General features: G+C 40.2%; 2 protein-coding genes across 6 annotated transcripts in view; one reads left to right on the top strand and one right to left on the bottom strand.

Annotated features, from left to right (window-relative positions):
- Positions 1–5,913, top strand: part of cc2d2a (coiled-coil and C2 domain containing 2A) — an 18,072-nt gene extending 12,159 nt beyond the window's left edge. For 3 of the 5 annotated variants that reach the window (XM_034882691.1, XM_034882694.1, XM_034882692.1), the window contains 15 exons: positions 400–567; positions 700–757; positions 868–977; positions 1,596–1,692; positions 1,798–1,896; positions 2,668–2,844; positions 3,652–3,666; positions 3,809–4,012; positions 4,108–4,197; positions 4,501–4,614; positions 4,704–4,838; positions 4,948–5,070; positions 5,153–5,211; positions 5,292–5,469; positions 5,662–5,913. In XM_034882691.1, the coding sequence (XP_034738582.1) occupies positions 400–567; positions 700–757; positions 868–977; positions 1,596–1,692; positions 1,798–1,896; positions 2,668–2,844; positions 3,652–3,666; positions 3,809–4,012; positions 4,108–4,197; positions 4,501–4,614; positions 4,704–4,838; positions 4,948–5,070; positions 5,153–5,211; positions 5,292–5,469; positions 5,662–5,847 (1,813 nt within the window). In that variant the 3' untranslated portion in view covers positions 5,848–5,913. The remainder of the gene's footprint in view (positions 1–399; positions 568–699; positions 758–867; positions 978–1,595; positions 1,693–1,797; positions 1,897–2,667; positions 2,845–3,651; positions 3,667–3,808; positions 4,013–4,107; positions 4,198–4,500; positions 4,615–4,703; positions 4,839–4,947; positions 5,071–5,152; positions 5,212–5,291; positions 5,470–5,661) is intronic. The other 2 variants (XM_034882693.1, XM_034882695.1) reach the window with 1 other exon arrangement.
- Positions 5,914–6,882: 969 nt separating this feature from the next.
- fbxl5 (F-box and leucine-rich repeat protein 5) lies at positions 6,883–14,400 on the bottom strand. Its single transcript, XM_034882701.1, has 11 exons — positions 14,317–14,400; positions 13,458–13,673; positions 12,504–12,599; positions 12,118–12,313; positions 11,521–11,706; positions 11,207–11,332; positions 10,193–10,347; positions 10,011–10,093; positions 9,152–9,889; positions 8,438–8,586; positions 6,883–8,023 (listed from the first exon to the last, which is right to left on the bottom strand). The coding sequence occupies exons 1-11, from the start codon at positions 14,398–14,400 to the stop codon at positions 7,947–7,949; spliced, it is 2,106 nt and encodes a 701-aa protein (XP_034738592.1). The 3' UTR covers positions 6,883–7,946.
- Between the last annotated feature and the right edge of the window lie 4 nt (positions 14,401–14,404).

A 14,404-nucleotide genomic window follows, 5' to 3' on the forward strand; every position in this document is an offset into this window, starting at 1 on the left:
TTTTTTTTGTATTTTTGTGTTTGTATATGTTCTTATTTTGATATGGATCCCCCTGGGTCTGAAATAAAGTTTATTATTCCTGGTAGTCCCCTGTGCCACAGTTTAATCTTCCATATTTCTGGTCGTATACTACACCAGTACATGATAATTCGAACAGAATAAAAAACTTTTCTCCTTTTAGTGGTTCCGTTTTTCAACAGCTAAATTAGTTTTGTGATCATAAAATCCCAGATTCCTGGAGGAACTGAGCACTGTCAGTAATGATCATATCCCATTCTTGAAAAATGAAAACAAAATGTGATCTGTCGATGATGTGTAGACAGTCTGATATTGGTTTAAATGAGCAGTCCCTTGTTGGTTGTTGATTAAATAATAACAGCTGTTTGTTTTGACAATCAGGATTCTGGGACTGAACCTTTTCAAGCTGGCTGAACCCAAGCGGCCGCTGAAACCTCAAAGGAAAGCGAGGAAGAAGGTGACTGCTCAGAATCTGTCTGATGGAGACATCAAACTACTGATCAACATCATCCGGGCCTATGACATCCCCATCCGCAGGCCTCAGTCCAAGTGAGTGTTGAGTGCACCCAGTCAAATTCAGATTAGTATAGAACAGAGTACGAAAGCCTAGGTTACCCCCACAAAATTATACATATTAGACATGTAAAGTTAAACATGTGTCTCACTGCATGTTTATTTCAGTAAGCCCGGACAGACGTCGCAGAGTGCCATCCAGGGCAGTGATTGGCTCCTCAGTCAGGTACACTAACTGCCCTCTATAGCTGATTGGCAGCAAGATCTGTTTTTTTATTGGAATGCGATCTATATTATATCTACGTTTTGTCTGTGTTTTGTATTGGTGTGATGTAGGTACAAGTGAGGCCCTTTGTGGAGGTCTCCTTTCAGCGCATGGTGCTTCAAACTACCACAGCTGATGGACCCAACCCCTGCTGGAACGAGGAGCTGCAGCTACCGTTCAGGTAGTCTATATCCACGACGTTCCCTTTCTGGGATTGTTCCGGTGCAGCGGGACATTCCACCCAATGTTAGACTTTTCGCCCAATGTGTTTTTTCTGTGGACTATGGTTACCTGCTCCTCAGATCTCTTCAGGATAAATCCGGACCGCTAGCTAGACTATATGTCCAATCAGAGTTTTCTGTTAACTAAACTAAAACAATTAAATTAATCTTAAACAATTTTTTTGATGGAAAAAAAAACTTCTTAAATGTGGATATTTTCTTGTTCTAGATCTTCACTGTTATGTAACAGTAAACTGAATATCTTAAAATTTGGGGCAAAACAAGACATTCAATTTCAACTTTAATTTGGGCTTTAGGAAACACTAATCGAATTTTTTTTACCATTCTCTGATATTTTATAGACCAAACAAGAAAATAATCTACAGATGAATCAACTATAAAATTAATTGTTAGCTGCAGCCTCAGTTTTATTGCCATTGAGTGCTACTGGTGGCCAATTCCAAATCAGATTTATCTACTTGTATGTGGTACCTTCAAAACAAAACAAAGTGCTGTGAACACACTAAGAGAACACTAACAAATTAGATAATATGCTAAACTGTTCTTCTTCTCTACAGTGCCCCAAATGGGGACTACAGCGCGGCTGTCTTACAATCAGTCAAAGACGAAGTTTTCATCAACATATTTGATGAGGTGGTTTATGAAACTGGAGTGGTGAGTAACACTTTATATTTCGCTCACAGCAATCATATTGGAACATGTTCCTTGAATTGTATTATTTGTTCTTTGCGTCGTGTTTTAACACCCTTTGCTCCACAGAAGGACCAAGACAGAGCGAAATCAATACACACCCGGGTAGAGAAGCACTGGCTGGGCTCCGTCAAGATTCCTTTCAGCACCATTTATTCTCAGTCCAGGGTGAGAGTCTCTGATCAGTCTTTTTTATATGTATATATGTATATATATATACAGTCATTCAATATTTTTTCTTTATTTTCATGACTATTTACATTGTAGATTATCACTGAAGGCATCAAAACTGAATGAACACAATGCCAGTACAATACAGTATATTGTTATTTATCATCCCCTGAGTTCACAAACACAATCCATTTTTTCATGTATTGCCAGAACTTATTAGCCCGTATATTTAGTCATTCATTCTTTCAATACTTACAACATTCATCACAATATCCATCCAGTCAGTCTTTGGTGGAGATTCGGTCTGTACTGCACTGGACTCTCACCACATACAGAGCTGTCTTATGTACTTCCTCCATTTTTTCAAACTATTTATTTTAACTTTTTTATTGTTTGTTTTTTTAGCTTAATTGAATTATTCTCCTTTTTATTCGTCTTGTAAGGAAGACTGGCAAAGCAAGCTTTTCATTGCACGGTGTAAGTGCTATTTACTGTGTACGTGACAATAAACCTCTTTAATCTTGAATGTAACCATTTTCGTACTATGGCTTTCTTGCTAGCTGCTAAAAATATTTTGGAATATTGTTAATGTTTGCAATTAACGGAATTGTCTTGTCCCATTACATTAGCTGAAATATTGCCAAAATAGATTGTAGTAAAGGAAGAGTCAATTCCGTTATCTAAAATGTTCTTTGTTCAGTTTTTGTTTCAGGTAAGCACACTGACTACCTGAACTGCTGACTCATTTTTTATTATTCCATCGGATAGATTGATGGAACATTCAAGGTGCATACACCGGCGGTGTTACTGGGCTACAGTAAGGAGCGGAGCTATGGCACTAATGGTGCCTACGATACTATGCGTAACCTGAGTGAGGGAACATTCATCACACTCTTCATCACCATTGAACCCCAGCTGGTGCCTGGAGAGTCTGTTCGAGAAAAGGTAGGACATGTATGTTTAAGTGCCAAGCTAAAGGATGACTCCTGTTTGCTCTTTAGTACCCAGCCTGCATCACTGTGTGCTAGTTTCTCTTAGTTTATGTGTGTCTTCAGATCCAAGGGGTTAAAGTAAGATTCGGCAGGTGGGGGACACCTAAGATCAAAATTTAACACTTTAGTTTAAATTTTATGGCTGGTGTGTTAACTGCATTTCTAACAAGCATTACATTTTTTTTAAAGAGTCCAACACATTCACTCACCCCAGGCCTACATTTACTTCCAGCTAGATTCACAGAGAACAATAAAGGCAAAGCAGCATCAGTGATCTATTTAATCCGACTATTCTCTGTCTAGCTTGGCTAAAAACACCGGATATGTAGCATGTGACTGCGTCCTTCACTACCGAGCCTGTTTGTAAGCGGTAGGCTGCCGACAATGCGATCTTCACCTTTTCTCCTGACCAGTTTGGATAGTGCGCAACTGTCCGGCTGAGAGTGAAAACACTGGAATAAATATTTTGCGTTATCGTATACAAACAGGAAACACGATGCGTGACACTGCCAATCAGATTAATTAACTTATTAATCACAGTTGCCGGAACACTGATCCGGATCGTTTTGTGCCCACTTTAACCCCTGTTTAGATCTTGTCAACATCCATTCCTTTTTAATTTGAGTTTCTATGTCAATACATCAGATAAGTTCACATGTTCTCCATGCTGTTATAAGTAGGTGGCTATGCATCAATGTATTAAAGTTTTGTTTTTTATCTTTTTGTGCCACTTTTTCTTTTTCTCTGCTACATATGCTAGATAAAGGAATTAAAGGTAACCTTCTAGTTAAACACACCATTTTTTTTTACTCATCTAACTCAACCATCTATGACCGCATCGTTCTCAATGCATATTAATCCATGTACAGAGTGCTGAGCTGTATTCCTTTGCTGTAACCTTTGACCTTTTTATGCAGTTTGACAGCCAAGAGGATGAGCGTTTACTGCAGGCCTCAGAGAGGTTTGAGAGGGAAGCAGCAGAGGGCTACCCGGACCGACCGTGCATTACCACCATCATAGATCTCAATGGGAAGACCATCTTCATCACACGCTACATTCGACCACTCAACCCCCCACAGGAGTTACTGGACGCATCCCCTGATAACGCCCAAGAGACCACGGTCAGTCGCAAGGGGGTCTTTTAGTAGTAATTGCTTGTATTTCTTACCTGATCAGATTTCCTGCAGTGACACAGTCTGACTCTATCCTCACACAGGCCCTTGTTGCCCGATTTGTCTCGCTCATCCCTTCTCTGCCGGACAGAGTTTCGTTTTCCGGTAACTGTGACCTGTGGAGCACCTGTGATGTGAGTGAACCCTCTCTTAGTGATTGTGATTGGAGGATGAGGTAAAATGCCCATCTGGAGCAGCCTATATTGCTCACCTGGTGGAGCGTGCGTTCCATGTAGACACTCCTTGCCAAATGTACAGGTTTGGGTCCAAACTGGGGCCCTTTGCTGCGTGTCGTCCCCCCTCTCGCTCTACCCCGTTAATTGTCTCTCTTCAGCTGTTCTTACTAAAAGAAAAACCCCAACAAATATATTTCAAAAAAGGGGGGGGGGGGGAAACAAAATGCCCATCTTACTGTATCTTGTCTTGTTGTTTTTTAGCAATTCCTCACCCTCCTAGCAGGAGATGAAGAAGAACACGCTGTACTGTTGTGCAACTACTTCCTGTTTATGGGCAAGAAAGCCTGGCTCATAATTGGCACTGCTATACCAGAGGTGTGTAGACACATATGTATAAAAATAATGAGGAGCTTTTGAGTCTTTCTGCAGCAGCTTTAAGGTTTTCCGATCTCTATATTTCTTAGGGACCCACGGCTTACGTCTTGACCCTTGAGCAGAGCCGCTACCTGATCTGGAATCCCAGCAGTGCTCAGTACTACGGACAGTACGACACCTTCTGCCCACTGCAAACCATTGGTTGTCTGGTTAATGCTGACAATGTGAGTGAAGAGGGAGCAACTATGCAGAATTAGCAGTTCACATTGTGGCTTTTCATTCTTTATTTTAATATCAGGAGATGATTTTAATAATGCCAAAAATGTTATTCAGGTGTGGTTCAACGTTCAAGAATATACGTCACCAATGACGGTGAGTTTTGACACCACAAAGGCCAATTTGTGGAAGCCGTTTTTCTCTCGGTCCTTCTCCCACCCTGGGCTGTCAAGTGTACAAGTAAGTGTTCAACATTTATCTACAATCTCGTACGTTTAGTGGTACTTGTTTTACATTGTCTTCTAAATCTAAATCTCTTTAGCCAGAGCAGCTGGTATATCGGGGCACAGACAAATCAGCTGCAGCAGAGCTTCAGGACAGGCAAGTTGATACTGTGTCATGTTGATTTATGAGGCTACAATTACACACTAGACAAAACATTTACCATCTCACTTTTATAGAATTGAGAAGATCCTAAAGGAGAAGATCATGGAGTGGCGCCCTCGTCACCCGACCCGCTGGAACCGCTACTGCACCACTACCCTGAAACAATTCCTGCCCAAACTGGAGCTGAGCGGGGGGAAGGACATGGCGGAGGGGCACCGCCACGAGTTACAGAGCCTGCTGGGAGACAACAATGTAAGTCTGAAATGGAAGCACCTGGGAAAAACGTACTCGACTGAGTTGTTGAATGATGTCATCAATCTATTATTTTAATGATACAATTTTCTCTGCTCTGGCAAGATATGTCAGCTGACATAATGCACATGGCATCGCATTAATTAACTTCTATCATAAATTACTAATAGCTTTTTTTATTTTCCTTTTTAGATTTCAGGATTCCCCCTGCACATGCCATTCTCTGAGATCCGGCCCATCATAGAGGCAGTGTACAGCACTGGAGTTCACAATGTTCAGGCATCAAATGTGGAGTTTGCCCTGGCCGTGTATGTGCACCCCTACCCCAATAATGTCCTGTCTGTGTGGGTGTACCTGGCCTCACTGGTGCGTACCTGACACAAGAGACACTCCTCTTACCGTGGATCGCTCTTCTTTTATTGCTTTTGTGCAGTACACACCGGGTAGAGTAGCACTGGCTGAGCTCCGCTTTCCCATTCAAATGAATGAAAGTGGTCCAAACCTTTGACTTGTACTGTATATAAATGAGCTTTAGCTTTTTTAAATAAAACTTTATGTAATTACATTATTCACACACTGAACACTATTGTATATCTAATGTATATAATTATATAGTTACCAGTTTGATACCTGTAAATCAAATTCAATGACCTTGTATTAAATCCTACCTTTTTGAACCAAATAACCTAATTGTTATGACCTAGCCACAACAAATAGAAACACGCCATGATACAGTTTTACAAAAATATACTTATTAACCAAATTAAAGGGTTGAATAAGTTGTGGGATGTGGTGATCAGTAAAGGCAGTGGTGAGTGTAAAATGCAAATAAAGCATACAGATGAACTAAAGCAGGGGGTCTTCAATGTTTTTTAGGCCAAGGAACCCTTAACTGAAAGAGACAGAGCCGGGCCCCCCAACTACATACATTGTATAAAATGAAGTTGCATATTAGACAGGGCCTGCAATAATCTGTAGGGCTGCCTTAAGTCTTTTGTTCCTATTTGTAATAATTTTATAAATCATGTTTTCTGCAGTAACTCTTGAGTAGCCCCTAGGTCCCCTTGTTGAAGATCTCTTAACCATACCAAAAGAAAACTGAAACAACAGCAACCGGCCAGTAGGCAGAGACCTCAGAGCTGCAGTTAAGTCCCGAGTGTTCCCAAGTTAGACTAACAAGCACCTGCAGAGTCAGCTGAGACGCAATAGGGGGCGTCAAATAACATTCAGTTGTTTTCGACTTTCGAGAATAGCCATTTCTGGGGCTATAGCTTGTGCTTCCAACATATTTTATTAATCTAATCTAATCTTGACGTAAATGGGAAAGCAGAAAAGTACAAATTTATAGAAATGTGTTACACTTCAGCAATTGCCTAAAGCAATAGTTAAAAATCATCACCAACAAAAACAGGATCAAATACTTCACAAAAATATTTATTGCAGGGCTGTTGGATGGCATTAGAATGTACAAATGTTACTTACTGGTAGCTCAGTATACAGGTTTCCTATTGTTTAATTTACTATGTTGAGCTTAAAATATCCCACTTGCAAGCATTTACATTTTTACTTTGAGTTCACAAAATGTAAATGACCAACAGAGCTTTTAACCCCAAGATACCTTTTATTATTCTGTTTATGAAGTGAACATTTTTAGTGGGACTTTAAGGGGAAAACGATTTAAAATGAAATACAATCTACTGAAAACAGAACATAGACTTCTACCAGCCTATGGTTATATTCCTAATCCCTTTTCAGATTCTCTAAAAATCCCTCTTATATGAACATTGGTCCATTTGTTCCCATAACATTTGGAGTGCATAAAGAAAACATTTTTTTTGGTGACTGAACATCTGGTACGTGGAACAAAATTGTTAATACTACATTGCAATATCATGTACCAATTCCTATCTCTGTACATCCTTTACTGGTGTCCTATGTCTGGTGTAGTTCAATGGCTACTGTGACAACATTAAGAGAAAACACATGTATAGTGGGACTATTCATTCTGACCTGTAACCGTCAACAAATTGACAGCTTCAGTCTAAGGGGAGCAGCAATAAATTCACTCCTATCAATTGTACACATCCTCTCCAACAAATGACTTGTTTATATATTATAAATAATTTATAAACAAGTTTATAAATAGGTCAACTAAAACACTGGGGGGAGACGACTTAGTTTTAGTGACAAAAGAAACATGTTTGGTGGCTTGGTGTTTACACGTCTCTAGTTGTTTTATTTTTAAACCAAAACAGGAAACCGAATGTACATTTTCATACACAAATCCATTATCACCCCTTTATATTTTCTAAAGGAATATTTCCATTTAATATAGATGGAAATGGAAATAACACGAGCAAACTTAGTTTTGTCCAGAAACATTTTGAAGTGACACAAAACACAGCAACTGGTATGCCCAGGATAAAGTGCAATAAAAAGAAGATGTGACATTTTACGAAAGGTGTTGCTTGGTGGGATCACTCTCCAGAGCGACAGCAGGCCCTGAAGCCACACTGCAGGTTCTGGCAGCCGCTGGCCGTGTCTGCGTGAGGACCTGGAGAGAAACGCCACACAGTGGTGACCTACTGAACTACATGCCATGTCACAAATGAAAAAACTTGAAGCCCTTACACACACACACACACACACACCAATACTTAAAAAAATGAATAATTATATTTCAATTTAATGAAGTGAATACTAACGGCATCATACTGGCTACTGTAATGCCTACTTACCTTCCACCTCAGTAGCATCTGTTACTTACAACAGGACACATGCTATGCAGGTGGGGTTAGTAAGATTTGTTCCAGTTGCAATAGATCTGCTTACTAAATCTTTAACATTCACCATGACATATTAACATACAGTTATATAACAGCCTATTTTTAAAGCACCTTAACAGCATGTATAGTTTGTTTTTCAGATAAAAAATGGGATCCTTAACAGTTTCCCTTGTGAGTGTTACCGTTGATGTTGTCGCAGTAATAGAAGTGCTCATCATTGAGGGAAGGACAGGCTGACACCAGCTCCTGCAGCCCCACCTCTGTGATGAGGAGGCAGCCAGACAGGTTGAGATGCTCCAGGAAAGGAAGCCCTCCACGCTGCGACACAGCCCTGAAACACATGATGCAACCTCATTATACAGGTACAGCAACGTGCACACAGGCACTGAAAGGGAACACTGATAATCCAATCTTAACCAATAGAAATTTGTTCACTATCGAAATTTGAATGCACAACACCATTCTTTAATAAGTAATTGTTATCTGATGGAAAACTAACTTGATGGGCAGAGCACACCTGCATTTCTACTTTCCATTTTATTTGTGAATAAACACACCTTATCTCTCCTAAACTGTGTACGTGAGAGGTTGCAGGTGGGAGGGGTTTACCAAGATAAGTGATAAAGTGCTTGTACAAATAGACAGCACACAAGTTATTACACCACCTTGGGTATTCAACTAGCACTGAAAATAACTACGCTTGCCACTTACCACTAAGTGTTCTGAAACTGCAATGTGCCAAAACGTAAGATGACATCATACATCTCACTGTTTTACATCCATTTCTGAAGATACTAACCTCACATAAATCCATGTAAACCCAGATAAGCACTATGAAATTATGCCATTTCAAGTGTTAGTGTGTTTGTTGAAAAACAGCAGTGCATTATTTTTACCTTAAGCCCAAATCTGTGACTTGATAACATCCAGAAAGGCTGAGAAACCTCAGTGAGCGTTTTGCCGCTGACTGTTCAGTCCTGTTTTGACGCCCCAGGCACTGCAGGCCCCCAAATGAGGAGCATTTAGTCCAAAACTCTGCAGTGTTGCTTCTGGTGGTGCCTGACTCGCACTGAGGCCCAGTGAAAGTCCTGAGGGCCATGTCACTAGTCGTGCAGCAGGTGGAATGGCCACAAAACATTTCCCCAGACATTGCATACTGCTGATGCAAATAGGAGGTCTTTGAGCCAGTCCTGTGCCCGTGCCTCCTGCTCCTCCTGCAACAGCATGGACTTCCCGCAAGCTGTGTCTCTACAAGGCTTTCTGCTTCAGGAAGAGACACCCCAGCGCGGTGGCTCCAATCCGCCGCGTCTTCAATATCAGCAAGGTCTGAGGGGTCCAGGACCCACACTCGCGTGGGGGTGGAGGCAGCGCCCCAACGGCCAGTCCCCGGCTTAAAAATGACGGCCTGCCGCTTTCGTCCAACCGGATAGAGGTTCCTTTCTTCCACCAGAGTGATGGGTATTGAAGAACTTTTCAGAAGCTTGGCCCGTCGGTCCGAACGTTTGTCAAAGCAGGTGGAGGATGTGAGGTCACCCAGCCCAACTGACAGTTTCTTCATGGTGTGATCAGTAATCTTTTCACACCCTGACAAATCCAGGTGCTCCAGAGAGAGACAAGCCCCGAGAGACGACCAGCTGAAAGAGGGGGGATAGCAAGAACATGGGGATAAATGCGGAGCTTCTTGTAAATAAAAAAAGAACTGACAAGGGTTGGTCCTGGGTAATACTTGTTTTAGTTACGACTTTCAATATTTACCTATCAAATGCACTATCTGTAACATTAGTCTGGGTCAGGTCCAGGTGAGTAATATTGGGGCAGAAACTGAGGATCTGGCGCACCTGAAAGGAGGATAAAAGTGACAGTTCAAACTTGGCACAATCTTCATAATCAGGCATTGTATATTTACAGTGTTAAAGTAAAGATTGTGTGCTGCTTACCATTTTACTAGAGACTGTCGAACTGTACGCCAGAACAATGGACTTGACAGACGGGCCCACAGATGGCAGGAGGTTCTGGATAATCCCATGCAGAAGCCTCTTCTCTCGCTGAGCAGTGTTTATTGCCAGGGAGCCCTGTGTGTGGTCCGACACATCTAAAAAGCCAATGAACAAGAGCGTGGATGATGCAATTTACTCAGTTTAAATATACTAGGGGGGGAATCTCTGGGCACCTCACAATTCGATTCAAATCAGATTATCGATGCAACAATTTTTTTAATGTGCATTTTCATGTGTGATTTTAAAAAGCATACATTAGTTTGATACATTTTGACATATGCAGTATTTGTCACACAAATTTTTGTGAACTTCTTGTCTGTTTTTATTTTGTAGTCATTTCATGCTTAAGCCTTAAACATGCTTGTGAAAGTCACCTTCTGTCACAGTAATCTTCCATGTCAGCGGTTCAGTCATGTTGTGGTTTTAACAGCCTAATTATTTCATGTGTATACTGTATACACAAAACCTTGCCTAAACTCTAAGTTGTTGTCCATCAAACCGTCCTCTTACAGTCACTCTGTTTTCTGATTTGTACATGTCTGGGGACAGTAACTTTTAAAAACAAATCAACATTTTAAAAATATATAAATAACTTTTTAATTAACCCCTTTTATTAACTTATCAGAATCGAGCATTCAATCATTCTAAAGAGAATCGCGATGCATTTTTCCCACCCCGAGTTTTAACCATGACTTTCAAAGAATGGACTACCATGCAACGCTGCCCATGACAACCCAGCCCGTGACTTTAGCAGTGTTACTGAAGATATGTTTTAGTAGACTTTTTCAGCTGACCAGTTTTAACAAAAGCCTGACTGTCTTACACTGCAGAGCATTAAAAACAGTGGCCATTGTGTTTTAAGAGTACACAATGCAGTAGCTTGCCAAAGGCAGGTTAAAGGGTTTTGAAACTAGCAATAGCACATTCCCAATTATACATTTTTATGTAGCTTACCAGACTCATCAACATCAGCATCCTCATCCCATTTCTGATAGGCCTGCCCCTCCTTCTGCCGACTCTTCACCCACTCATCATCTGGCTCCTGGTCCAGATCCCCAGGGGGGCCACTATAATAATCACCTACATTAGAGAGACACAAACATTTCTTAGCAGTGCACCACTTCTACATACTTGACTCAATGCTAGTATTTCTGCATGTTGTTTTTATGACTTATTACTATATTAATATATATGTTGCAGAGAAAATTAGGCTTTGTTAACAATATTTTGTTCTTTTAGGTAATCACAAGTTCTTATCAGCAGCCTACCTCTGGCCCAGCGCACAGGGTAGAGGTGCCTCCACAGAGAGCCAGTCTTAGCCAGCTCTGACCAAGAGCTGCACACCTGACTACAGCGACACAGGTCTTCAGGGTCCAAATAGTGGAAGAGCCTCAGCATAATTTCGGTAGGAAGCTGGGAGATGTGGGTTGAAGAATTCCTGTTCTTTTCCAGTTCTGAGGAAGAGAACAATACACTTTGCTTGTAACCAACTCAAAATGCCAACATTTAATGAAACGCACCTTTTACAAATGCCAATGTGTCTTTTTAAGAAAACTTAAATTGTTAAAAATGGCATTGCTTGGACATTAGACTTTTTGGTTTCAAGGTCCTGCTTTTGTACATGGTGGCTTGCTGCCACAGCTTACTGGGAAACATAAATGGGGCGGAGCCATTGTTTATTTTATTGGTTACACTTTTCTATGACAAGTCAAAATGTCTGCTGTAAAAAAATTAAAAAATAAATAAGCGTATTGTACTGAAGTGTTAAACAATACCTCTGGGCTTCAAATATTTTTTACTGTTATTCAATTAACTTTGATTAACAATGGCTAAAAAAAGTAACATTTAGGAATGTATCCACTAACCATAATCTGTCTTCTCGTGGTCGGCATATTTAAAGGCCTTTTGCAGCTCCTCTGCCTGGCTCCACAACCTGAAGCCCTTCAGCACCTCGGCAGCACAGTCCCATTGGTGCTGGCTGCAGTGTTGTGCTATCACCTGCTTCTTGATGTCCTTGAGCTCCTCGTAGGTGAAGTACTGCATAAGCATAGGCTGAAACACCTGCAACAACTCTCCTTAATTTATTAACAGCTTGCAACAGGGAAATTCACAATATGTTTCCTTGGGTTTATTTTTTATGTTCTTATGCCTTTGTTTTTAATGTAACCCCATTTAGTCTTACCCATTCTTTGTAGAATCAGTTCATTCAAAGATATTATTAACAATGAAATTAAAGGTTAACATCTTATACCTCTTCTTCTTCCTTCATGTGGGGCAGAAAGTCTTGTGTGAAAGCTTCTAGTCTCTCCTTCAGCTGCTGGGCATAGTTTAGTTGCTCATGTTCACTCTAAAAACAAATAACAAGTATTCATTTGTGGAATCTTTTTTTAAAAAGCATTGCAGTTGAGACTTCACAATCCCATCTACAACATCTAGCTCTTATAAAACCTGCTACATTATTAGTCATTGCAACTACAATTTATAACCTCAGAGCTAGCATTCTACAGAGTCTATTTAACAAATAAGAAAAACAAATTAAGTAAATCTCAGCACAGTATTGTTTATCACAGGAGAAACATATTTCCCATAGGACAGAGTTTGTGATCTCAGGCCAAACCAACTAAATGTTCCTTTCTGTTTTAGAAACTGACTGGGGCAAAGCGGAAGTTAAGATTTATACAATTGCATCATTCTGGAAAACCCAGTATTTTGGTTTGCCCATGGCTTGAGAGAGAACAATAACTTCTTGTTAAGCAGATCACAAAAGGCCCCTGGCTTTATCATACCGTTCAGCATACTTTAAGCATTGCACCGCCTTTTCTTAATTAATAAATTCTCAAGTTGTAAAATCATACAATGTACTAGTTTTATAGGAATAGGGGGTCCTACAATTTGTATATATAAAAAGGAATTTTAAATTAATTACATTTAAATATATACCAATTAATGTCCCATATTTACATTTAACTTGTATATAAAAAATATTTGTATTGTTGTTGTTGGTAGTACTGCAATCTTTGTGTGGCTAACATCATATTTATTTTAATGACAGAGTGTAACCCAACCGATGAGCATCAACTAACAGCTGAGCTCTGCAGAACTCATGTATGTTTTCCTTTAAAGTAAAGCCTAGGTGCAAACAAGGTGCAAATTAGGCTCATGGCAGGATAATATAATATTCTGTAAAGCATCCATGCATTTTTACCTTAACGTTGTGTAACCCTTTTTCAAAAAGGGACAACATCTCTGAGAGTTTGTTGTCCGAGTGCACATTGTAGACAGTGCAGCAGCGCTGTTGCAACAGGCTGATAATGTACTCATTCTCAATTTGTTCATGCATCTTGAACTCCTTGAAGGTGGCGCACAGTGACTGAAGAAATGAGCGGAAATCATTGTTGTTGGAGAAGTTGGTTTTTGACAGCTGGAAAAACAAAAACAAAAAATGACTCAATTGTTAAATTGTTACGCCGTTTGTGTTATACTAATATCAATACAATAATAAATCAAATCATTAGCACTACTGCTGATCACAATAATTGGTTTTATATATAAGAGCACATGACAGCAGCACAGTATACGTAACGCTAGTTGACGTGGGCACACCCACGGTGCATTTAGAAAATGCTTTTCAATGTTTTGCACAACTTGTGTATTAGAAATTGCATTGTGATGTTACATAATGTACCGTGTAAGTTAGCTAACTAAGTTAGTTAACGTTAAGCTAACTAAGCCAAACCAGTTAGCAAGCACTACTCGACGATTTGTTCTTGAGAGCAACCCAATACATGCTTCAAAGTAACGGATAAGCAAACACCTCCATGTAACGACAACTTCACGTTTATAAGTCACACCACATTGCTAGCAAAACGGTCCTAATGTAGTCGTGAGACAATCATCAGATTGTTAGTCTGCTTCGACATACCGTTAGCTAACTATTCGATCCTGAGTGCTACAAACACAAGCTAGCCAGCGTGCTAGCTGGCGTCCACTCGTCAGTTAGCCTTACACTGTCATATGGTTCTCAAAAAAGTGCACATTAATAACCAGCTTTTAGTTATACACACCTTTTCGCAGTATAAGCCCACCAACTGCTTCATTCGCCAATGTGGGCCAGTAAAAACATCCACCTCGTCCGGAAAAGGAGCCATCTTT

Source organism: Etheostoma cragini, chromosome 9 (genome assembly GCF_013103735.1).
Source record: "Etheostoma cragini isolate CJK2018 chromosome 9, CSU_Ecrag_1.0, whole genome shotgun sequence".
Lineage (NCBI taxonomy): Eukaryota > Metazoa > Chordata > Actinopteri > Perciformes > Percidae > Etheostoma > Etheostoma cragini.

Coding starts and splice junctions, on each gene's coding strand:
- fbxl5 (XM_034882701.1), bottom strand. CDS start 14,400: ATGGCTCCTTTTCCGGACGAGGTGGATGTTTTTACTGGCCCACATTGG. Junction 13,674..14,316: donor TGGGCTTATACTGCGAAAAG/GTGTGTATAACT, acceptor TTGTTTTTCCAG/CTGTCAAAAACCAACTTCTC. Junction 11,707..12,117: donor CCACGAGAAGACAGATTATG/GTTAGTGGATAC, acceptor TCTCTTCCTCAG/AACTGGAAAAGAACAGGAAT.